General features: G+C 39.8%; 1 protein-coding gene across 1 annotated transcript in view; it reads right to left on the reverse strand.

Annotated features, from left to right (window-relative positions):
• Positions 1-16,719: 16,719 nt before the first annotated feature.
• The window catches only part of THSD7A (thrombospondin type 1 domain containing 7A), a 199,314-nt gene continuing 190,701 nt past the window's right edge, over positions 16,720-25,332 (reverse strand). The window contains exons 25-28 of the mRNA XM_086467984.1: positions 22,352-22,434; positions 21,805-22,015; positions 18,350-18,437; positions 16,720-16,804 (exon numbers count right to left, since the gene is read on the reverse strand). Of these exons, the coding sequence (XP_086324110.1) occupies positions 16,720-16,804; positions 18,350-18,437; positions 21,805-22,015; positions 22,352-22,434 (467 nt within the window). The remainder of the gene's footprint in view (positions 16,805-18,349; positions 18,438-21,804; positions 22,016-22,351; positions 22,435-25,332) is intronic.

Below are 25,332 nucleotides of genomic sequence, written 5' to 3' on the forward strand. Positions count from 1 at the left end.
TGGTCTGGTGGGAGGTGTCCCTGCCCATGGCAGGGGGGGTTGGAACTGGAGGATCTTTAAGGTCCCTTCCAACCCAAACCTTTCTCTGATTCTATGATTTCACAAGAAGTCACTAGCTGACAACTCATTACAGTTCTCCTCCCTCCTTGCCCCCTCCCAATGACTTTTTTCCCTCTGCATCTCGCCTTCCATAGTTAACACTGCAGGATTGCCATCTTACCACTCCATCAGCAAGGGGGTAGCTCCCTGGAGAGGCAGATGAAGGCACTTTCCTGTTCTTTCCAGACCTCCTGCTTGCCCTTTGTGCTAAAGCACTGGGTTATAAAACTCAGGTATTGAGCTTAGGTGGGGAGGACAGGTCAGACTGTAGGGGTCCCTTGCCAGGAAAACGTGATATTATTTTATCCCATCCAAAATATTCATCACCCAGACCTGGTGATGGATACAGTGATGGGATTTTTCAGATGCACCCAAGGTATTTTCGTTATGGAAGTCTCAGTATTTTTCAGGTAATGAGGCCCTCGGATGACCAAATGTGAAATATTTGCATTACTCTTTGTATTCACATTATTTGCATTACTTCCATTGTCATTTTCTACTTTTTTTTTTCCTTCTCAGAACACATAAGCTCACACTGGCTGGAGTCTTACAAGCTTTGTCTCTTCATTTTATTACCTACCTCCAAATACTGTTCTCTCCTCCTATATAAGTCCAGTGCACATTTCAGCATCAGCGCTGCTAGGCTTAACCAGCTTGGCAAAGTTTATCTTAGCAGCTATTTGCTGTAATTTGTGAGGGAGATTGGAGACACTTTGGATGTTTGATGGCTGCTTTGTGGTCAATCAAAAGTAGAAACATGATTTATTTCCAGTGTCCTCTCCAGAGAAATGCTTTGAAAGCACTATTATAAAGTGGGAATAGCGTGGACAACAGAAAGAAGCAGAGTGCAGGAGAGGCACCTCGGTTGTGTAGTTTCTATCCAAATGTGTGTCTTGCTCAGTATTCATGTGTTCAGTACGGGAGCTCTCCTACCCATCTGTTACTAAGGGTGGAATTGGAAATAGCTGTTGTGTTGCAGGAACACTGGCCTGAAGTAATGAAAATTCTGGTAATAGTGTTAATAACTGTAGATTCCATATGTAAAAATAGGGTAAGACTTAGTTTTCAGAACAAGGTATCAAAGCTATCATCCTGTATGTGTTCCTCTGTCGCAGCCCACCCCTAACTTTCCTAGGTCTAACCTCTGGTAAGACAGGTCTAACCTGCCTAGACCTGGTAGAAGATTCGTCCTCCTGGGACAGCACAGCGACCACCTCACATCTCACCTCTTGGTCCAAGGCAGGTCGCTCCGTGCTCTTCACTGTAACTTGGTACACGTGAGGCTTTTGAATGCAGCCAGCTTAGCTGTCGGGGGTTTCCACTGGGAGTTGTGTGGTGCTCTACACCGACAGTGAAAAGAGGTGTTACTTTGCTTGGAAGTGACTGAGCTGTCATTTCTGAGAGAGATGTTATTTGATTTGTAACACAGGAGAAAGCTGATTATATACACAAGCAGATAACGTTAAGCTTAAAGCTGAATAACGATCTTTCTGTCGCTTCAGCAAGTGACTAGCTGCTTGTCCAGAGAGTGTGGCCACTTTTGCAGGCCCCCCCAAAAATGCAAGGCAGAGCGCTGGACACCTGGTTACCTCCTGGGGACTCCTAGGTATTGTGTGCTTTCTGTTATTCTGCGAGAGTGACAGTGTGGCTGTTCCAGTTAGGCCTTCAAAGGGGAAACAAATGTCTTCTTTGAAAATGTATTGTCGTCCACATATCCAAGTTCAGGCCTTATATACTCAAACCTAATATCTTGGGCTTAGGAGCATGCCTTGGCTCACTGGTACCATGCTTAGATAGCTGGTACCCTCTTTGCAGTTGCTTATATATCCATTTATCATTTACTAATAGCATTGTTATAATAGTTTCCAGAGCTAGTCCACTAGAAATGAGTGTTGGACATACACAGACTGAAACCAGCTTATATATGTGGAAAGCTTTCTGATAAAACACTTTGTTCTTCCTCCCTACACTAGTAGTTCCAGTGTCTTAAGACATATATATATATACACACACACACAAGCAGATGAGTTTCAAATTATGAGTAAACTTTTCAGGAGTCCAAAGTTTATAATAATTAGCACTTGGAAAATTCTGTAAAGTTTTTCACTATTTATATTTTGATGTGCAAAGACTAAAGTTTATACTAAAAGCTCTTCTAGAGATTCATTGATTTCATTTGCACCTCTATTTGCTTCATCTTTTTTCTTGGATCATCCCTTTTTTTCAGCAGTTACGGTTCTTTGCTCTTAATCTAACATCTTTGATGCCCCACTTTGATTCAAAGAAACGAAAGTTGGATGGCAATGTTTGAAAAGGCGCTATTCCTGTTAAATGATTGTCATTCTGGTTCTGTTTGTTCACTGATAGGTCTCCTTTTGGCTAATTGGTCTGATGACATGCAAAAGTCTCTAGAAGACATCACAAAAGTGACAGAAAAAACATGCCCCCAATTTGTTTTAGTGTTCTGGTAAACTGTTCTGAAGTTACTCTTTTCTTCTTTTTAGAGCTGTAAACATCAGAAGGAGGCTTTATTAAATAGCTTTTACCTCAGACTACAGGGGGCTTTAATGGGAAAGGGAAAAAATGTTTGAAACTGTTGAGTCTTTATTCTTTTTCTAAGGTAAGAACATTGAGAGTCCACACAATGGGATTTTAATAGCTGGGCTTATTACCTTCACAGCAGTAAAAAAGAGCGGGGTACCCGGGTTTACTGAACTGCTTAGAAGGATACTAAGCAATTCCATACTTGATGTACTTGCAAAAGCACATAGAAGGATAAATACGTTATTGTCAAAATATTATTCGGTCCTATAGAACATATCTATGAAGCCTAAGGAGATATTCACAGACTGTCTCTGTTTTGCAGACTTTCAAGTACCACAGTGACCCCTGGAAGCGTAGCTGCATTTCTCCGCCTACCTGGGTCAACTACAGCATCCTCTGGAGCCCTGTGCTGATGATGGACCACGACTAGGGTGTCTTCTTCAGGACCGAGAACAAGCAGCACGGCACAACTTGCATCAGCAGAGCTGCATTTCTCCATTGCCTCGCCTTTGACCACCACCAAACCCCCGTTCAGAGCCAGACAGGCTTTGGGCGGACTGCCTTGTCATGGCTGGGCTGTGCCTGCGTCGCTGGGAACGCTCTGACTGCCACAGGGTGAGCAGTCCTTGCCCTTCAGTCCGTGGCCACTTCACTTACGAGGTGGCATGTGAATGGATGTTGTGCCCAGACAGGGTAACTCTTCCCTAAGGGTGAGCAGGAGAACAAGGCTGTTCACAGTGTATGTTGCTATATGTATATGCCATAGGTATAGATATATTCCCCTTTTTTTTAATCTTTTAAGAATTGCAATTAATGGTGAAATCAGACCTAGCAGATCCTCTATGACCTTGATTTTTCTATCTATTTCTCCCCTTGTAATTAAAATAAATGCTTCATTTATTGCCTTCTAAATTAGGCCAAGATACCATGGTATTCTCTGTGTTCTAATCACAGGTGACGAACTTGAAAATCTCTGGTATTGCCTCTGGGAGGAGATGGTTGTGGTTTTTTGCACCAGTCTGTCCATGTTGGGTGAGTACTCTCATTTTCTTCCTGCTTTTTATTGCTTCTTCTTCAACAATCATTAGTGTTGGACAAGAAAAACATGCAATATCTTGAGAGTTCCCTGTGCCGGGCTTTCTGCCTGGCTGGCTCTCCTCGCTGCTGCTGCACCATCTCCTACTGCTGTTGCAGCTCTGCTCTTCATAGTAGGGTATTCACTGGAACTGCGATTTCTAGTGCAAGCTGTAAGATCAAAGCAGGTACTGTGAGCAAGTTGATTTTCTGTTGCTCCATTTCTCATGTCTTCTATCAACTGATCTCCTGAGTCATTCAGGGTCTTCCCAACCTAGGTCTTCCCTGCCCAACTTCCGTAATTTCTATTCTTTTGTCATGTAACCAGACTTCACAATTCTTTTTAACTTTCAGTTATGAAACAGAAGAAATCTGCAATAATTATGAGTTTAGTTCTAGAAAGTTTTGTGACGTTTCTATGGTTACCTAAGCGTCTTGTCCACTGGTTTAGTAGGAGTCAGGCTGAACAGTGAGTTCTTTTCATCCTTAATTCAGTTAAGTTGGCATCTTTTTTCATCCTTTGAGACATTAGCTAGTACATGCTTCCAGCATATTTGTATTGCTGCGCTCTGCTGTGCAAAAAAGAAAAGCAGTTTTCCCCTCATTTTTTACCCTTTTCCTGCCGATATGGTAGCTTATGAATTGTTCCAGTGTTGTGGCTGTAGTTTATTTTCCGTGGGCTCACACAGTGACGCTCCATACCGCTGCACACCTATACAGATCTTGGTGCTCTTGTTCTCTGTGTCTTTGCCTTGTTCTCACCAGACCGTAGGGATATTGTTCTGAGAATCAAAAATTGAGGGGACCTATTCTGTAGCTACAGACTTTATTTTACCTCACAGTACTATTTACTTTACCTGGGAGTCCAACGTATGAGAATCCTGAGTATTAAAGGGGGTTTTGGGAAGCCACATACATAGGCCATGGTTATAGGTGCTACGAGGGTGAAACCAAACCTGGTAATTTAACTATTCATCTTGCAGCACTGCAGTGAACAACAGAGAAGAGAACAAACAGAAACCTCCTTCTGAGCGTTCACTATCAAAAGAACATGAATTAAATATTTGTTTTGGCAGAGAGGCCATTCAGCTGTAGCTACATACCCCTCCACTGAAGTCTACAGAAAATTTACACCATCTCCTTAGATGAAGATAAGGGCCAACAACTGGAAGATTAACAACCTGTCGGCTGAATTTGTTAGCATATTTATTAGTGCATCAGCTTCCCCATCCCAGAAGTCTCACATATGTTTGTTATAAAACCAGTGTACAGTGTGTGAAATAGCCTGCTCTAATTATCATCTGGACAATGCCAGGAAAGTGAAGCTAATTCAAATCAGCTCTATTAAGTCATCTAACATGGCAGTATATGCCATGAGGTAAAATTGCTTGGATGCAAACTGGCACCAAGGGAAATATTATGCGGCGAGATCATGCCTTTTTTTTTTTCCTTCTTTCAGCCAACAAATTAGAAGCTCATGTGAAAAGTCAGCTTAATTTGATGTACTGATGTGGCGATGACAACTTGGACAGCATTTAACTCTCAGGAAGCAAATCTTGTAAAAGTGAAGCCAAAAATCCTCAGTGATGGAATGCAGTCATTTCACGATCTTAGCTAATTTTGGTACCTAAAAATCTGAAGGTGAAAAGTTAATATCTCTGGGCCGTGCTTTCACTCTATTTTAGGTCCATTTTACAAGTGGTGAATAAATACGCTTTTATTAGATGACCAGGGTATGAAGGAAGTTGAGCTCTTTGGTCAGTTGAGAACCTGGCAATTGGTTATATGTGATATACCAAATGCAGATCAGCTGACAGAGAGAAAGCCTTTACTGAGACACTTGCTGGCTTTTAAAATCATGGAAAAGCTGACGAAAAATTTATTTCATTTTTTGTCCTGCAAATATTAGAACCTGCAAAACACAACACCTTCTTGCTATGTTAATCCCATCAAGTCTTATGTGGATCCTAAACTGTCGTCTGCCTCAGTGTCCAACAAAAACTGCTGGTGGACAGCTGCTGGCCTAGGGAGTCCTGAGACAAATGATACTTGACTTGACAGAGTAAATGCAAGAAAAAGCACCTCTGGGGTGTTATGAAAAATTTGCATTTTTTTGTTGTTCTTCGAACATTACTTTTGAATTTTCCACTCGTTAATATCTTTCGCTAATAAGTTGTTTTGCAAGAAGAGATGTTGTACGACTACTAAGTAATTCCTTGCTAATGCTGTCCCTGTCTTCACCAGTTCTCCGGTGAGCTATGGTTAAAGGCACTATTTGGTTATTCACTATCACAAATTTAAAAGTTATTTTGAAATGATTCTGCTCTGCTCTTGAGGGAGAGAAACCGCACAGCGCACACTTGGTCATGGTTTTGATCATATCAGGTTTTGCTGTGGCTCCTTGTGCAATGACATCCTATTTTCCCTTGCTCTTCTTTGTCCCCCACTGCTATCTTGCAGGGTTTTGCATTTAATGCCAGCTACTCTATAGTTCGCTCCAGGCACTTTTTTGTTCCAGTTGCTCATAATTTTACTTTCAGTAACTTGCCCATAAGCTTCTTTACCATGTCTGCTCAGTCAGTAATTTTTTAATATTTTTTTTAGCATTAGCAAGATCTGTGTTCTTATTGCACAGGTTTCTATCTCACTGGTATGTCAGGCAGACAAAATTAGTTCAACTGGTTACCCCTGTGACACATCATCTGCCATCACGATCCAGATAAAAGCCTTGCCTATGGTAATAAATACTTAAAATACTTTCTGCATAAAATGTCATTGTTGAATTATTTTTTTTCCTGCCATCACATTGTTTTGCACACAGTGCAGATTGGGCAAATTTAGAAATTTGGTTCAGTCTCGAATTAAAAGTTCCTACTAAACTAGCTTGAATTTCTCCATTAAAAACAGCAAGATGTGCCCTTAAGGTAATGACAAAGTTTGCTTTCATTTCTACACATTTCTCTAATGATTTGAAGCCAGAGTGTATTTAGCTTTCAAGTTTCCCTGTTTCTTTTTTAAATTTGATGTACCAAGAGACCCTTACTGCATCTATATTCATATAACTCAAAAATTAATCTATCCTTTTTTTCTCATCCATCTGCCCCAGGATTCTCTCTGCTGCTACAGAGTTGTTACACTCAAAAGCTTGCTTGTGGGCACAGAGGAAGCACACCTTTTATGTAAGTAAAGCTAAGAATTTATTGTTAGTATAACTGAAAGCAAGGCAGTCTAACCATTATTAATCCGGATTTAATCGTTTAAGAAAGAATGATACTGCAGTTGAAGTTGTTATGCACACACCCCCTAGTGCCTACCCCTTCTCCCAGTGCTAGGCTCACGTCTCCACTGCCCCTCTGGGTGCTGAGCTTGGTGGTTTCACGCTGGTGGCAGAGGTGGGGTGTGAATCGTCAGCGCCTGGAGTCCTTCACTGCGAGGAATATGATGTTTGTGTTGATGGTTTCTCCTTCCTCCCTCTGGGATCAGCCTGGGGTCATTTTTGTATGTCTGCCAACACCCTTTTACACCTCCGCTGTGTCGTCATCAGTCTGCAGTTCCATCTCACGCCCAGATTTACTATCTATGGTGCCTTTTATGTATGTCAGATCCTATTCCTTTGTTTTCTTGGTTACCCCTAAAACCAGTTCTGCCCAGCTCCAGGTCTGCATTTCGTTAACTGACCGTGGGTGAGTTATAGCCAAGGGGTTTCCAGTGCCAGCCTGCACCCTTCCTTGGACCTCATGCATGTGGCCCTCTTCCCTGCACCCTGCCTTCACCGCACGTCGTACCAGGCCTGTCTTTCTCTGCACTGCACCATCATGTTTGTTTGAGTCCTAAACACTATTTTGTGTAGCATGACAGCTTGTTGCTGCTATCTGTGTAAAAGTATGGTTGTACTAGATGAAGACAAACAAAACAAATTAACTGCAGACATCTGGTACCCTTCCTGCTCTTCCAACTTGTTCTCCTCTGTTGATGCTCTTCTTAACAGCTGGGTCAAAAGACTTCCAGGACAGGAGAGAATGGAACATGGACGTAGATATATGTGGCTGACAGTCAGATATGTACAACGTTGACAGCAAGGATTGGAAAGATGAAGAAATGCGCAGACAATGGATTGTGCAAGCCTTCCACAGACAAACTGAGAGCACAATGAACAAATGCCCTGCCCTGTTCTCAGGGCTTGTACGGTAAATGGAAGATCTGTGGGTTTTTTTGAAACATAATGAGAATGAAAATCTGGAAATTTGCATGCAGTGATTTGGAGAATTATTTAAAATAGTATTTTTCCCCTCTTTGAAAGCAATTTAATGTAATTTACTTTTATATATTTAATATACATTTATATATATTAAAATTGCTCTACTCCATCACTGTAAATGTATCCTATTGCATACGTGCTTTCTTCTTATACACATAGCTCCATACAGTTTACGTGGGGAATGCCTAGGACGGTTTGTATGCTAATTGACAACTGCTGAAGTAGGACTTAAAAGCTTTAAACAATGTAAATCAAGTAATAATAAATGTTGTTATCACTATTCTCATAATCTCTAATAGTCTTATTATAGGTATATAAAACCTTAATAGCAGAAAGCTTTATAGCTTATAAGAACTCGTTAAACATAAAGACAATTTTTAATACATGGTGGTAAGGCTTTTAGATGAGACTCATGAAATATTCTGGAGAAACACCTTGTACTGCCATTTCACTGCTGCAAGTGGCAGATGGAAGTCTTGTTGTCTGCACTACCACCTCATTTCAAAAAGAATGCATTAACAGAGACGGAGTATAGCAATTTTTAATGTAAATAATGTTTTGCCTTTCTGAAAGGGCCCATTTACAATTTTGAGGCCATTAGACTCCTGCCCTGGCTTCTTTAGCACTGTAATTCTGCGATGGCATTGGAGAGCCACTTTGAGATTGACAATTAACTTCTTGCTGGTGCTCCAAAGCTTCCTTTTATATTTCTGTAAAACTGAACAAATGACTGCTACTAATGCTTTGCTCATCAAGTAGTAAGTGGAGGCCATTTAAGGCAGAAATATAGGGTTTAGCTCCAGCTGCTGTTCTAATGTTGCAGAAAGCTTTTGCCGCAGTTCATTAAATTCAACTTCAGGCAGTCACAAAACTGCCAGCTAATTATTTTTTTTTTCTTTCCTCAGCTGAGCAAAACCCGGTGTCACCAATTTCCACTCATAAAATGGAGCTACAGAATTCTTCATTCTAGGGGACTGAAGAAACAGAGCAGCGAGGAAGATGCCAACATAATCCTTAAAAGAACAGGTAACGCTGAGCTGGTGAAACTTTATTTCTTACCAGTTTGTCAGACAATCTTGGGAGTCGTGCTTTGTACGGGCATTGGGTCTTTGTTTGTAGGGCCAGTATTAATAGCTGGTTTACGTTTTGGGGACTAATAACCAGATCAATGTCTACAAAGCGTGTTTGAAGAGAGTGATTCTAGGAAGAACTGGTCCTTGCAGAAGCAGCCAGTGAGGGTAAGAAGTGAGGGCCGGCACGGCCAGCTTGGCTGCCTGGAGATGTGGGTTACGTGGGTTCAGCCCTCTGGTTGAAAAGGAGCAGACCTGAAAAGTATTATTCTTCAGATCTGAGTATGTGGGGTGTTTTAGTCTCTATGATGTTGGTTCAAATCAAATCAAGTACAGAGTATTGACCTGAACTCGGCTTTGTGTTATCACACGTATGATGCTACACACCTTTGATAAATAGTTTTAAATATACCTTGAGATCATCTGTATTACCCATGGTTTGAAGCTGTTGGTAGAGCTTATAGATAAAGTAACCAAACCCAGAACATCTGTGTGTGTTTATGGTAACATCCAAAAATAGGAAACGGGAATACATAACCTCCTGCCATGGAGGAACAGGGGTTTTGGTTGACTTCTTTGGTGATCTGCTCTTCAGGGACTTCACCAAGAGAACATTTCTGAGCTAATCCACCAAACTTTCATCCCAGAATTCTTGGAAAAATAACAGATATTGAGGATTTGAGCTTTTGTTAATCATTGTTTATTGTCCATCATAGTCAGGCTTCCAAAGAAGGAGTCTCCGTTCTGCTAGAATTGTACACTCAGAGGAGACAGCCCTTACTATGACCTTACAAGGAAAATCAACACAAAATTAGTATAACAAGGGAAAAGTGGAGAAAAGTATAAAGTATCAGCAATAGAATGGTGTGACTGAACCTGCAATATGTAGAACTAGGTACCTTCAAGGTTTCCAAATACACAGCTGCAGATTTGGTTGCATGAAGAGAGGAAACAAATTATTTCAGCCTCAAAATACACATTTTAAATATGCATGTTTTTGCTTTTGATAGCACGTCTTCAAATACTGTTAAGTTGACAGCTGGTAACTGTTGATGTCTAACCATGATCTTAAGAGTGAGAAGACACATCAAAAGAGAATTAAGGCTATGACAGTAATCAGTGCAAATCAGAGAAGTTCCAGGTAAGGATGAAATCCGGCATTTGCTTCAAGCACCAAGACACAATGGGGGCATAGGAAGAAAGTTGTTAAGGGAATCAGCTTTAGAGTATGAAAGCAAGACACAGTATGTCACCCTTCCTTTGTTTTCCTGCGACTGTTTCATATTTTTTCTGTGATACAGGCTGTGTAAATAAGCTTGGGTTCAGTTTGGGAGAGGTTTTTCTAGGACTTCCTTAGGCAGCACGTGAAAAATAATCTGTCAATGCTGGGCAGCCAACAAACTTTGAAGGTGCATTCACAGAACTGTTAACTAAATCCTGGTCATGGGCTTAAATTATATTGCTATTGCCATATACGGATCCCAATGAGCAGGGCTACTCTAGGCGGTCCTGCTCTGGCAGGGGGGTTGGACTAGGTGATCTTTTGAGGGCCCTTCCAACCCCTGACGTTCTGTGATTCTGTGACTGGGAAGAATTAAAAAGATGAGATTTAAGTCATAGTTTGACACGTATAGGTAAGAAAAGGTTGTTTTGGGGGTTTTTTTATAATTGTTAAGGGAAGCGAAAAAATTATACTGGCTTTCAAACGCAACACTAAATTTGTGACAAAACATTTTTCTATTTGTAAGCTAAGCAAAACTGATCTGATATTTATTGAAAAACAAACAAATAATCTTCTGCTATTTTAAAGAAATATAAAGACACTATGAAGGACATTTTTGAAAATAACCAAAAAATCATTTTATAATTTCCGTTTCAGAATAGAATTCGAACAACCTTCAGGACTAGGTTCTGAATACAACCCACAAAATATAAAAACATACGTAGGAGCCACCAACCCTCCATCTACAAACAGACAAGTACCAAATCTTATTTTCTTTAAAAAGACAAAGGATTTGTAAGCACATAAATGGATAGTAATAATTAAATAGGTCCAACCTTGAACTGCTTGAAATGCGATTTCTTTGAATACGGCAAACACCAATAGCTACGATCACAGATGATGGTCCTGTGGCTAAGTTTTAGCTTCGCCACAGTGACGGATTAAAGGATTTTTTCCCCTTACCCAAAGAGGGCTCCAAAGCAGACCCAGGGCTCCCCACAGAGCCTGGCAAGGGGACTATCAAGCAGGATTTAGCAAAAAACGCCCGTTTTCAAAAGGAGGTAGGAGGCGCTTCAGCAGCACGTCACCACAGCACAACCCCCTCCGTGGCCAGGGGCACTGCCCAAAGGCAGGTAAGCAAAAGGAGGCAGCTGGTCCCCCTGCTGAAAAATAAACAGGCAAGCAGATACTAAGACCGGCCCACTACAGATCCCCACCTCCCTGAAAAAGTGCAAATTGTTTGTTCATCTGCCTGGTCATTAGCCTAGACTTTCAGCTTTACTATGTGCAAGAAAACCACCAGAATACTCAGAAATAACCTTTTCTGTAGCCAAATTATGCTCAGTGATGCCGAGCAGATTGTGAACGGCTGCTTAACCTTGCTACCGTTTCAGCAGGGTAATTTTCTAGACCTACTACTGTAGATCTTCACGTTACTAGAAGGCTGAAATATTTACAAGGATTATCTAAGCCTCTTGATTTACCTCTCTATTTATCTCCTTCCATTATACTTGCATTGGAAAATCGTGTTGTTCTCATATTTATTTTTTTAAAATAAAGAATACATTTCCCGGTCTGTAAGCCATCACTCTACAAGCCTCACAACTGATTGCCAAAGTCCCACCATCAGTTTTCATTACTGAATATGAAGACTGTATGATCTTCATTAGCATACCATTGGTAATTCTCTTCTGCAGGGTTTAAATGAGAATTTTAATTTTCTTCTCTCAAGCATCTTTTCAAACTGCTTGTAGAATTCTGCCTGTACTGAATGAAAAAACTTCAAATGATCTAAAAAGTTCCTCTGTTAACTTGCAGGTGGGAAGGCAAGTCCAAAGCTTCTGTTACTTTACTGTGGATTCCAGCAGCAGAAAATGTAGGAAGGAGGTACTTCTGAAAATCCTGCAACGCCTCTAAAATCAGAATTTCGTGCTGTCAAAATTGGTTTTAAACCTTTTAAGGGTTGGCCTGGAAGGGTTACTGCAGAGGGAATAACTACCGGAATTGGACAAAACCCCACGAACTGCTGTGTAAATACAGGCTGCAGAAACAGACACGAAAGAATTGACTTTTGGAGAGCACAGAGACAGAGCACAAGCAGTTACAAAAAAAGGGCAGAGTCACTTTTTTTCTTAGGTGATCAACAACCAATTCGTGATTCTAGAAGAAACCAGAGTGAATCTGGTAATGTTTCTTCAGCCGCTGGGATGCCAGTGACAGTTTTATTGACTGCACTGGGCGGGTTTGTTGATTTGGAGGAGGGGGATTTTGCTCCCTGTTCCTTCTCGTGGGGGGACAGGGACAGACGCTCCACTGAAGCGAATCGGTGGCTTTTAGTGAGACCTTGGTCTGCTCCTTATTGTCCACAAACGGGTTGGTTTTTCTGACTTAAAAATGGCAATTAAGGAAGAAAATTTTATATACCATTGATTAATTGCATGTATTGGGTATTTATCAACCAAGTAAATAGGCATTGTAAACGTCTAAGTCAACAAGGACTGTAGCAACAGACTTTGATAGCTACCCTAACATCAGAAAGTATTTTCCTTTCTTTTTAAAGAGAAATAGTAATTTTTAACAAGAATACGTTTGCTAATTTCTTTCAAAAAACGAGACTGTTTAAAAGGTGGTCATATTTTAGGGATCTGGCTTTTATTGTTACTCTATTCCAGCATAGTATACTACATCTATTAAAAAAAAGACATTAAATGATTTTGTGTTTATATTTATTGTCAGCAATACATCAGTTATGTAAAAATAACCCAGATGAAAATGTAAGACTTGTTACATTTTCACGTCATCTGTATTAACTGAATAAAGCTTAGTGACAATATACACAAATCTGCAGTAGTTGTACGTAAACATTTTGTGCATTAAAAAAAGAAATATACATAATTTAAAAAATAAAAATGCATTACACAATTTACAAATTAACATTAACAAAAAAAAGGTAAACATTCCTCAGACAGCTGCCTCCTTGTTCTACAAAATAAATATTCAAGTAAATTAAGTTAGGCAAAATAAACTCTTAACTTTGGGTGAGCACAATTTACATAAAGGTAAAAAGACAGATTTCCATTTCATTCAAGGATTATTTTACAGTGATTTATACAGAGAGTTTTTAAATTGGTCTCTTCAGATTGTAATATTGGAAAACAAACTTCATTACCTTTTCGCAGGAGGGAGTTTCAAAACTGATGCTTTATACCAAATATAAACAAGCTTGTGCAGTTGCATCAAAGCTTCGAAAAGGACCTGCTCCAGGACTCAAAGCAGACACAGTATTCTAGAAACTACAGATTTAAAAAGGAAAATACAAACCACCACATCAACAGGAAAATGTCTACTTTGCTATTTTCTGAACGGTTTCTTTGATCACTGGAAACGTTACTTCCACGAACTAACACTCTACGGTAGTGGCTGCTTTAGGCACTGGATTTGTAGAAGCGCTCTGATTTTTAAAGCAAATTGCTTTTCATTCTATACCGATAATTCACCTATTATTTATTTCTGTTTCAATGCTAAAGGGCTTAATCACCTTTACAACTTTTAAGCTTTACATAAAATTTCAGCCCTCCTTTGAGCCTAATATTTTTTTCTCGATAACGAGAGAAGCCCTTCTGGCTTCAAATTTCTGTGCACTTTGTTCGTAAAAAAAAAAAAAAATAAAAAAAATAAAAATGCACTCTCGATTTTAAACGCAGCACTAGTATGATGCAGGTGTGCACCAGCAAAATTCACTGACCCGAGGGAAAAGGTAACACGCGCTGAAATACTCACATGGATTGCAAAGGCCAAACATACTTAAAAAACCCCTCCTAGCTCTTTCTTCATTTGTCTGGTTTACATAGTGGAAAAATGGAGATGGCATACCTTTAACTTCAAGCTTTAAAATTCTTAGATTTAGGATATAAAAATCTTCAAGGCAAGAACTAGGCAACAGCTCCTGCTAAGACCAGCCAGTACGATAAATAAAGATGACTCGTTGCCAAGGAAAGAAACCCCGTTCCCTCAGTTCCCTGTTGGTCCAATGCCATTTGACAACACAGAATCGACTTTTAAAAGCACAGAAATAGCGACTAAGCTTTATGTCTCCACATGATAGTTAGCATTCTTTAAACCTTTTTCGTACGTCTGACAAAAGAGGAATCAACAAGGTTTTTCTCGTTTTTTCTCCTCAAGAATGCTTCAAGAGTTGGGGTTTTTCCCTTTGGATCTTTACAAAGCGATGTAAGACTGAAGCCTCCAGTCCTGCAACACAGATATGAACGAACACTGCTGTGGCTGGGGGCCATGGCACTTCACCAGCTGCGGCTGGATCACGGTATAAAATGAGAAATTAAACCTGTACAAAAGATTGTTACTCTCGCTCCTCGCTGCTCAGCGTTCCCATCTGGGGAATACTTATGCAGTGGGAGGAAGATCATTTTCTTGATGCAGTAACACCACACTGGTAATACAAGTTAGCCAAGTTAAAGTAGGACCATAATCTCTCTTCAACATTGCACAAAATGCACATTGGTTCGAAGAATTATTCTACACGGAACAAAGTCAGGTATTTTCAAGGACTGATGTTACCCATTGACGTCCCCGAGAGTCTTGTCATCGATTTCAGTGGATCTGGGCCCAAGTTTGCAAAGCTACAGTTCTATTCAGCGTGCAAAACCTGGTACTTCTTGAGTAAATAGCGTGATGAGTAGGCAGAAGTGGTTTAGGGTATAAAAAAGACCTGAGAACCTAATATTGAACTTTATATAACAATTATTTTTGAGAGGTTGCCTGATGAAGTTTTGTATTGCTTAGTAGTGGCACAGTCACTTGTATGTTCAGGCTACACATAGAAGCCATGTGATGAGAATAACCCTTCTCAGGTCATGAATCGCATCTGTAACAGGCATGTAGGTGGCAAGTCAATGAGCTTCATGTCAGAAGCGTAACACGGACAAACCATAAGCATGGAAGAGGTTAACAGTGAGGTTTTATACTGCCAGAGTTTTACAAAAAGTTGTGAGTGCTAAAATGGCAGCACTATTGATCTTCTTGTTTACTTGCCAGTACACTCAAGAGTTTAACTGAATAATTAAAAGAGTCTATCCAATTGTCCTAATTGGAAAAGACAAAAGGGCTCTGAGTATTGCACTGTCAGCAACAGTGAAAACGCTCTCACTAGTGGAAGGAAAAAAAAGCAAAACCATTTTATTTCAGTTGAAGAAACAATCAGAATACCTTTTGAGACAGTATGTATGTCACTCAAGATTACAGGGCAACCACTCTTCTTTTTCTTTTCTTTTTTTTTTCTAACAAAGTTAACAAATATAAAAAATCTAGTCATAAACAGCCTTCAAAGTACAATTAGAAACCAGCAGGACAATCTATACCAGTATAGGTCGATGGGGCAAGAAACTAGACACTTGTATTACTGCCATGATATAGATAGACTACAAATGGCCGCTGTGACGAGGAAGGGCGTGTACAGCACACGTCGTCAGCCGACTCCATCCAGTCGCAGTCCAAACTGAACGCTACTCTCTTCAGGATTCAAGACCTGTCTACTTGACACTCCTTGCACAAGATACATCATCATCCTTTCTGAAAAGAGGCAGTTTCTATGGCAATACTAGTTAAGTGCATATCATGCTGCACTAATATAGTGCAAAAATTTGCCTTACACGTAGCAAAAAAGATGCAGGCAACAGTTTGAGTTAGAGAAAGTAGAAACGTATCGTAACATTTACAACGGGGATGCTTTTTGCAGACAGCAGCCGCTAGAAAATACTGAATCTGAGAAGGCCTCCTTCCTGGATGTACATACGAGGCCTTTAAACTTTGGAGTGATAACAGGACAGAATTTTGCAAGTGAGTCGTTGCCCTCTGAAATGCAGGTTAACGCAAGTTATCATCAACTGGCACACTGTTGTACTCGCTCAGTGGGTTAATCCCGGTTAAAATTAATATTGTACTAAGCACTAAAATGCTCTTTAACAAGTATATAATCTGATAGAGTAATACATACGGTTCAACTGAGTATATATGTTATGCTTGAATATAAAGAGTCATAGACAGCTCGGTACAAACTCTTCATGCGTACTGATTACACTTGGTTAATGTTGCAGGGGCTTCCAACCGTTAGTACTCTGCCAGCTACAGTATTCCGGAGACAGAAGTGGTGCTTATAGTCTGTAAGATTGAGGAAAGACCACACATCTCCAACTGCAGTGTCTATCAACGTGATTCTGCCAGCTTTCTCAGTGCTGATGGTCTAAAGTAAAGCAATAATACCTTGAATATCCGTAGGCATTATGAAATCCATCCTTCTTTATCTACGGCGCAGTTACAAAAAAGAAAAAGTCAAAACACTTAATCCACTCCATAGAAAATCCCTGTGGCTTTGGATACCTTCTGATTTCAATCCGTTAATTTAGACTCCACTTGTCACCATGAGAAGTTATTTTTTACATATCTGCATCTCCATCATAAGCCAAGGTTAAAGGTTTCAGCCGGTTGTTCTGCCTTCTCTGGGGCTTCTTTGGCTTTTTGCTGAAACAATAAGATAATTTGTAAATAGAACAAGAAACTAGTAACATAGCAAAGATGGATTTCAGTCTTAAATGAAAGATGAGTCTGTAGTTTTAAGATAATGCATTTGATTGTTCATTTGTAAAAACTATAAGCCTAAAACCTTCACTTGGATCAGTAATTATCTCCTTATCAACCCAAAGCAACACCTAATTTGAAGCTCAGTTGTTCAGAAACAGGCTGTTAGGGCGCTGATGCGACTTGATGAAATCCTTGGCAGGTAATCCTGCAAGATCAGTCCGTTTTCAGAAGAAGCCGGAGCCTGCAGTGCAATATTCGGTCATGTATCAAAGCCGCAATCAGGTTCTTTTAAATTACACGACTCGAATCTTAACCTTTCTTGACACATCAAGGGTTTCCACGGGAAAGTTCCATCTTTTGATTAGTTGTGTCTCATTATACTTGCTGGAATGACTACAGTTAATTCTAGATGTTATAATCAAACAAGTCATAAATTGCAGGGATATGGTTGTTAGCCATAGCCATTCCCTGTTTAGCCTTGAACTAGATTTTAATCCAGCAGTATTTCCAATCCATTTGATATAGTTTTAAAAAATTCCCAAGCCAAAGGAAAATACATGTTTATGCACGCTTGAGTACTTGTCTTCTTTTAGAGTGCAACATAAACATTTCTTTAAATCAGGCCCATGTGCCCTCAGTCTTGTCCAAACTCTTAACTCAGCCACGTCACTTCAGCTGCCCAAATCTAGATCTTTGTCACCCAACCAGGTGTTACAGTGGCTTGCAGTGGCCACAGATTCCAGCCTGAATCTGCAGTGGAGTTGTTTTCTAATGAATTTTCTTTTCCTCAAAAAATAGAAGGTTTTGTTCCTTACTTAGACACAAGTGAGATGTTGGGGAAGGTTTACTACAAAACAAATCCAGAAGCCCCTCAAATGCCTCCTAGAGCAGTACAGCCAAGAGCCTGATGTGTACGAACACTCTTCCCTCCCTTCCCACCTGCACTTTTGGATCAGAAATTCCAAACTGGATCTAGAAACCTTCAGGGAGAGCATTCCCAAAGGCGACTTGTTCTTGCAAAAAATCTTTGCTTTCACATGCACTAAGTTTTTTTCACCAAAATATTATTTCATGTATGAAAAACACAGGAGAAAGTTTTCAGACTTTTTTTGGTTCTGTACTTCTATATCCTGCCGAATACCAAATCTGACTTGCCAGATCACTGAATTTCCTTCTTGCTCTTTCTCTCTGTATTTTGTGATACAGACATAAGGAAATTGTCATGGACACAGTATGTTCTTAACAGAGACGAACGTAGCAAATATAAACTATACACTAAGCTGCCTCATATTTGTCCTCAAACCAGGACATTACCCACCACCTAGACAACAACCAGAGTCCCCTAACCTGAGCTTGGACAAAAGGACACGGAAAATTAAACAGTGCAGGTCACAGAAGTGCCTGCAGTTTCTACAGCGGCATATGCAAACATTTGCATTACAGTCTGTGTGGGACTGCTTGTTTGTAAATAATTAAAGAACTCACCAGGCTAGATAGATCATAGAAACAATAAAGATGAGTAAAACAAATGCACCAGCAGCTACACCATAAACCCAGGTCTTCAGCCTCCCATCTAAAAGGAATGAATGTTAGTCAGTAGTGTTTGAGTTAGTCTGGTTGAATTATTAGTTCTGATATAGTATAGAAATGCTATTATACTCCAAAATAAATGTCTACACCAGCAATCACAGCTTAATGAGAGTCAATGCTATTACACAGCTGAGCAACGTCTGCCCTGTGCACTTGTCCTCTGCTTTTCAGCTGAAGTCTGGACGACCCGAATGGAGCCAAGACGTGGGGCAGAGGCAGCAAAGGAGACTCCAGATTGCAGGCAATCCTGCGGCGTGGTCGCAGGGCAGCTTAGCAGCCTGGGACCCATTTCTGTTGTTAGCATCACTTTCCGCTCGAGCTCCCGTGAATCAAACTGCCTGTTATTTTCACCGCCGTTGGCTATTTAATGTTATGTTTTTAAATACCTTTAGCATGTTTTACCTCGCCCGTACCTTACCTGCACATACACAACTTTCACTACTGCCTAAAGTAGTAATTTTTTCGATTTCGTCCCCTACCAAATTCAAGTTTTGTTGTTAGAAAATAACTTCCCCCACAGGACAAGCAAAAATACACCAAATATTACAGCCCACGCTCATAGACAGAACAACTGTCTGTTGTTAATAAGGACTGTATTTATGTGCAGCCTGTGCAGTCTGTATTTTGGACACGATGTCCCTGCAGGCTGAGGTATACTTCCCACTCTCATGCCTGCCTTGATCCTAGATGCACCCACTTCTCCCAGGAAAAACTACACGACTCTCTGTTGGGCTGGGCTCTGAACCCCAAATAAGCACGTCGCAACCCGAGGTCAGCGCGTGCTGTTTGTCACGACTTTTATCTGACTCATTTCGTAAAGTTCTACACGGCTTTTTGAAAACATTCTTTTACAGGAGACTAGCGAGCCTTGTTGCACCCCCTTGACAATGCAAATGACATAAAAATGCCAAATTATTTCGTTTACAAGGGGCAAAATTTTTATTTCATGAAGTTATGTATGTTTTCAATGTAAGGAAACACAGCTAAAATTTTTCTGATCAAACAGTTATTGCTTCCTGATACCTCTGTAGGACAAAAAGGCATCACCAATGCAGTAATAATAACCACAATTAGTCAGACTGACTTTGCTCAGGTTCACAGTAGCCTTCTCCGTTGCTGTGCAGTTAAGTTCAGGCTTTCTGTTCTCTAGCAATGCAAAGTCATGTGGACAACTTGTTCAAGGCTAATTAATATAAAAACATTTTAGCTTCATGACATTAATCAACCTAATGAACCATTATAACTGATAATAACTGATACAACTGAAATAACTGATCCATTAAAGATGGACGTATCCAACGATACGATAACATGAATGAGAGGAATTCAGTACTGCTAAATGCATTAGTTTCTTCTCTCCTTGGCTTACTTCCACTGGTAAATATAAGGGGGTTTGGGTTGTTTTGGGTTTGCTTGTTTTAAAATAGTATTATCTCCCTGAAAAAAAAGACTGGCATCACATTGTGTAGGGATTTATTTATTTTTGTCAAAGCAGGGAACTCTGTTAACGATGTCATTCATATTATGCAACTTCAGGCATCTAACTCAGGCTCTCCAAATTCCCTCTGAACAGATTATTTCTAAGAATACAAGGGAATTGGCATCTCAAACTCATCTCTTGGGTAATACGTCAGCACAGACACCTGCAGAGGAGAGTTTTAATACCTTCCTTTCTGGAACTGAAATTTAATTTGTTGAAGACAGTGAAAGAATTATTTTAAATCTAGACTTAGAAACTGTGGGGAAAAGAATAATCATGCTAGAGTAAATAAAACCCTGTCCAATAGATACCCAATCCTGGAATTAAAACGATCAAGCGTAAATCTCACCTGAAGTGCAAAACATTCACTTTCTTCCACATTTGCCCAAACCTTCACTGGATAAAGTATCAGTTCTGCTGAATACCGTTGGTTTTATCTGAGCTGAGCTATATTCCTTCCTAACTTGAACTACTGAAAAACTGGTGAGTTTTCATGAAATCTCTCAACTGTTCCTTGCTCCAAAACCCATGTCTGAGCTGACACGAGCATACAGGTTCCTAAACAGCTGAAGGTGACTGACTGGCATTTGCTTATTGTTGGCACTCTGGCTGCTACAACCAACCCTCTGGCATTTCAGGTGGAGTTAGCTAGAATGGGTAAAAGATAACATATTTGGTAAAGCGCTATTTTTTTTAAAGGAGGACCAGAAAAGCTTAATTTTCTTTTTTTTTTTATTGTGGATTAAAGTATTAACTAATTGGAGTAAAGACCATTTTATCGCAGGTATCAAAAATAGTATCACAGTACAAATAACAGTAAACACTAGTAGGACTAATGGGATCTAACATAAGTATTTCTACCCCAAACATGATTTAATCTGCTTACTAGAATTATTGCTGTAGTTCTCAATTTGCAGCATTTTATGGATTATGCATGCAAAGAAACTGTTTTCAATTTTCAGATTAAAAAAAACTCATAAAAGCTTTAGAAAGAAATGGACACTCTAAGACACAAGTGTGTTAGAATATTTAGGTCTATGTGATTTAAAAGACACTTAAGAAGATAACCAGTTGCTCTCTTCATATAATTAACATTTTGGACAAGCATCATAGATCTTTCTGTGAAAGTATTTTGTTAATTAAAGTTTTATTTATCTCAATGCTTAATAGTACCAGGAAATATTTATTACCATCTGATTACATGATGGACTTTATAAAGTATTTTTGATGGGATAATTGTCTTATATTTCTCGCCACTCTCGCACATAAGCCTTTGCTCAGCACTAAAGAACATGGTCCATCATAAAAGCAAATATTGCCTATAGAGACTGAGAGCATGTCTATGCTAAATATCAATAATATGGTTAGCTCTTGTCTAACGTGAATTAGTTGAAATATGGAGATGCCAGAAAAGCACTAGCATATCTATACTGATTATTTTCCTACAATTTATGCCATGGCTGCCAATTTTCAGCAGCCCTTACCCTCTGCAGTCTTCAGTGCCACCTTTTCACTCCTCTGTCAACAGCATGGCTGGTTGAGACAGCATAATCTAAAATCCTGGCTTGCACCTTCGCAGCCAACTCCCTTCTAAAGCCACATTTCAAACAGCTTCTCTGAATTTTAACAGGTAGAGGGGATGAAAAGGAAATCATCTGCAATACAAGATTTCGTTAAATATAGTGAAGGAGTAGCTGAGAAGGCTAGGGGTGGGCTTATGCCTCATCCTTTGTTGTCAGTCATGGCAGTTGCCTGTCTTCTTAAATGAACACTTAAGGGTTTTTCTTTTCTTCCTCGGCATCACAAGAACGTAAATGCCAGACCCTGCAGCAGCACTTAGCATTAAGAACTGCTCATTGCATGACTTCACCTGGCCCAAAAGGCTGTAGAAACCAGGTCCTTCCTCGTCCTGACTGGTTACTGGAGGGCTGGGTAGGGTTCACAGCTCGACTGGTTTTCACATCTCCCTTTTTGTCCTCCATGGTGGGGATCACCACCACTGGGATGAGAGTGCACTGGTCGAGTGTGCCATCGGAGGACATAACTTCCGTGTATCCGTCTTCACAACTGCACGTTCTAGTCTGTAGGGAACAAGTGTTTTACACTGTGTAGCAGAAAAACACAGTTTTCTGTGAGCTATAAAGCATAACAACACTGATGTCTGGGAGAGAAGACTGTTTTGATGAGCGCTAGCCTGGAGAGTACCTCTTCGTACATTTTTAGGCAGGTTCGTACCAAATCAACAGATTATTCAACACTTAATGGAAGGGTAGAAAACGGTTTCAGGTTCATTTTAACAAATTAAGGATTAGCAAAACCTCTCCAAATACTTTTTGTTGGCATAATCTGTGTCCTGCAGAGAGACGTGCGGGAAGCCCTCACGGGGGTGTTTCATGCCCCAATGCAGTTGCACATACCTCACTGCAGTAAGCGTGGGGTTGACTGCACGGTGGGTTACATGACCTGTCAGCATCTGGTTGGCGCATCACTAAACAGCCCCCTGTAGGACAGAAAATCATATTTTGACACGGTAATACCTCACCACTGATGAAATTACTGATGTCATTACTTAACTACGGTGTGCCGTGGATTACAATTTTATTGCTAAGTCGAATTTCAGAGTCCTTCTCTCATTCCAGGGTGAAGAATAATTGGTATCGAGTATTTTCTTATAGGTAGGGTAAGGATGCAGCACATGTATTTGCATTCATGTGCATTTTAGAGAACTAATTATTTCACAAGTGAACCTTTTGTTTTTCCCTTTGTTCCTTTGGTGGATTGCTCAGAAAACAGTTTAAACGTTTTATTGTGCTTGAGGGAACAGGTTTTGGTTCTCTAGTGCCCTCCTTATGACTTACATATCAAAACTGTGGCCACAAAGAAAACAAAAGCTTATTTTTGATTTACATCTTTGCCTGTTAAACTGAAAACTAACTACTCATCCAGTTTATGAATGGATACCTGCTCTCTGCTGCTCCTCGGTAGCCACTTTTATACATGCTATAGCTTTGCCTCTTATGAAGCCACACTTCATGCTAGTCCAAGACAGATTTTTCAGAAGGAAAGAAGTATTATCAGTAAAGCATGTGCTGAATGCCATGATACTGATGATACAGCGGGTTTCGGTCTTTTTCCTTTTTATACAGTCCTAGTTCTCATTTCTACAGCTTTATGTACGATGCAGTTATTGTTACGGACCAATGCACACCATCAGGCTTTCACTATCATTTCAGCCAGAATGACTTTAAAATACATTTGGAATCAGTTTGAATTTACCTTTAAAACACACTTGGAATCAGTTTGAATTTACCTTTAAAATACATTTCGAATCAGTTTGAATTTACCTAGTTTCCTTCTAGCTTACAGAAGAGGGATATGCATCTCATAGTTTAAAATTTATACTGCTACAGGATGACTTATCTTGCATCTCCCAAATCAATAACTTTTATGCTGGTGTGATATAATGATGAAATCCTGATAGCTGAGGTTGGTCATGACCGTAGCAGATGCGGTTAGATGTGGTTACGTAGATCCAAGTGTTAACAGGATGGCCGATGAGGAACAAAGAAAACCCTGCTAGTTGCCATAAGTTTTCCCCACCCCCAGAAAGGAAAACTGTACATCCTAGCATACAAATCACATGCCTGTGGGAATCTATGTAATAAAATATCAGTCATCCGAGGAAGCTGCAGAAGGAAAGAGTTGCCTCATCGCCCATGGGAAACAACACCTTCAAGTAAAAAAGAACTATTCAGCACAATAATAGTATGCAAGTAAGTAAATAAAGGCCTTAAAATACCAACAGGACTCATAATAAAGATCTGATAACGTCTGAATTAAATACACTATGTTAGAGACAAATGTGCAGCAAAAAGGCAGCAAAGAAACACAGAAACCAGAGATAAGGGTTGATTCCAGATCAAAATAGGTAATCGCCATTTAAATCAACCATGTATGTGCATCTACCAGTTTGAGCTCTTAAATACTGTAGTTTATACAAAGAGCTTTACAAAAAACGGCTCAAATGTAAACTGCAAGCTGCCTCACAACTGTATACTTCATGTGGAGATGTTCTCAGAGAACATTATACTTAAGTGCTTTGATTAAAAACTAACAGGAACATATAAAAATACAGTTTTGCATTGCATGACAACTGGTGATTACACTGCATGGAATTTTCCACTAGCCTTCATTTCAAATCAGAAAGTTACCACAGGTTTAAAACCACGTACAAACAAACTTTGAAAAAAAAAAGAGATACAATACAGGTCTGAGGCTAGTCTGCCCAGGAGGTGCCGTCATGAAACCTCTGCCAACAGCATGTATTCATACACTTCTCTCTCCTGGAATTCACCACATGCCTGTATTCAGTCACATCAGAACAAACTACTGTTTTTATGTGACTGCCTGTGATTTATGAATATATTCTCATTTTAACATCTCAGAGCCATAGCTGCCAAGATGCTATTTATTTCGAAATCCTGCAGGATATTTAATAGATAGTATCATATATTAATCTCAGTAAGAATTCTTACTTAGAGTTTTACCTATCATACAAGCATCTTACTAGGCAGGAAGCAATCAAGGTGCATAAATAATACCCTGTTGCCTTCATTGTGAAGAGGATGCATTTTAATATTCTCACAGCACAAGGTGACACTTGCAAAAGAGACTTCGGGCTATTATCTCAAAACCTTGTAAAAATAACACAGATATTTTACTTCTACTGTTACAACAGACAGTGGTTGTGGATTCCATCATCAGGAAGCATTGTACTGGCAGTCCAAGAATTAGAGCTCCCCTCCTGTGACTGACCTGACGGTGGCTGGCATTGAGGACGTGCTTACAATCTCTGGGATTCTTTTACTATCACCCGGGCTGATATAAAAATAATTGGAACAACAAACGCATAAATCTTAGCTTAAATGAATCCCTAATTCTGATAAATAGATATATGTGACGATTTTCTTGAATTCGGAGACCTCAGTCATTTTTAATTCATGGCGTTTTGTGCTCTGGTTTGCGCAAAAAGTAACCACATCCCCTAACTATCCACTGAAGTATCCTGCTATAGGTTTATGTCATTGAAGTAAAGAAATAAATTTATATTAGCACATTAGTTAAACTTTGATATTTTGTAATTTTAAAGGGATACATGACATACGCATGATATTGCACCTCCCTGCCTCTGTACAAGCACTGAAAAGAACTTTAAACCATAAAAGTTCTATTTCTTGTAGGGCTTGAAATCTGAAACCCTGAATTTAGAAGTGCAAAAATGTCTATAGTAAAAAAAAATACACAATGCAAAACATTCCAGGTCCAGTAGAGAAGCTAACGTTTATATCTACTTTAGGCATTACATGCTGCATAACTCTGCAAAAGAAATGACATCCTT

This window comes from Leptosomus discolor, chromosome 7, assembly GCF_034619465.1.
Source record: "Leptosomus discolor isolate bLepDis1 chromosome 7, bLepDis1.hap2, whole genome shotgun sequence".
NCBI classification, from domain to species: domain Eukaryota; kingdom Metazoa; phylum Chordata; class Aves; order Leptosomiformes; family Leptosomidae; genus Leptosomus; species Leptosomus discolor.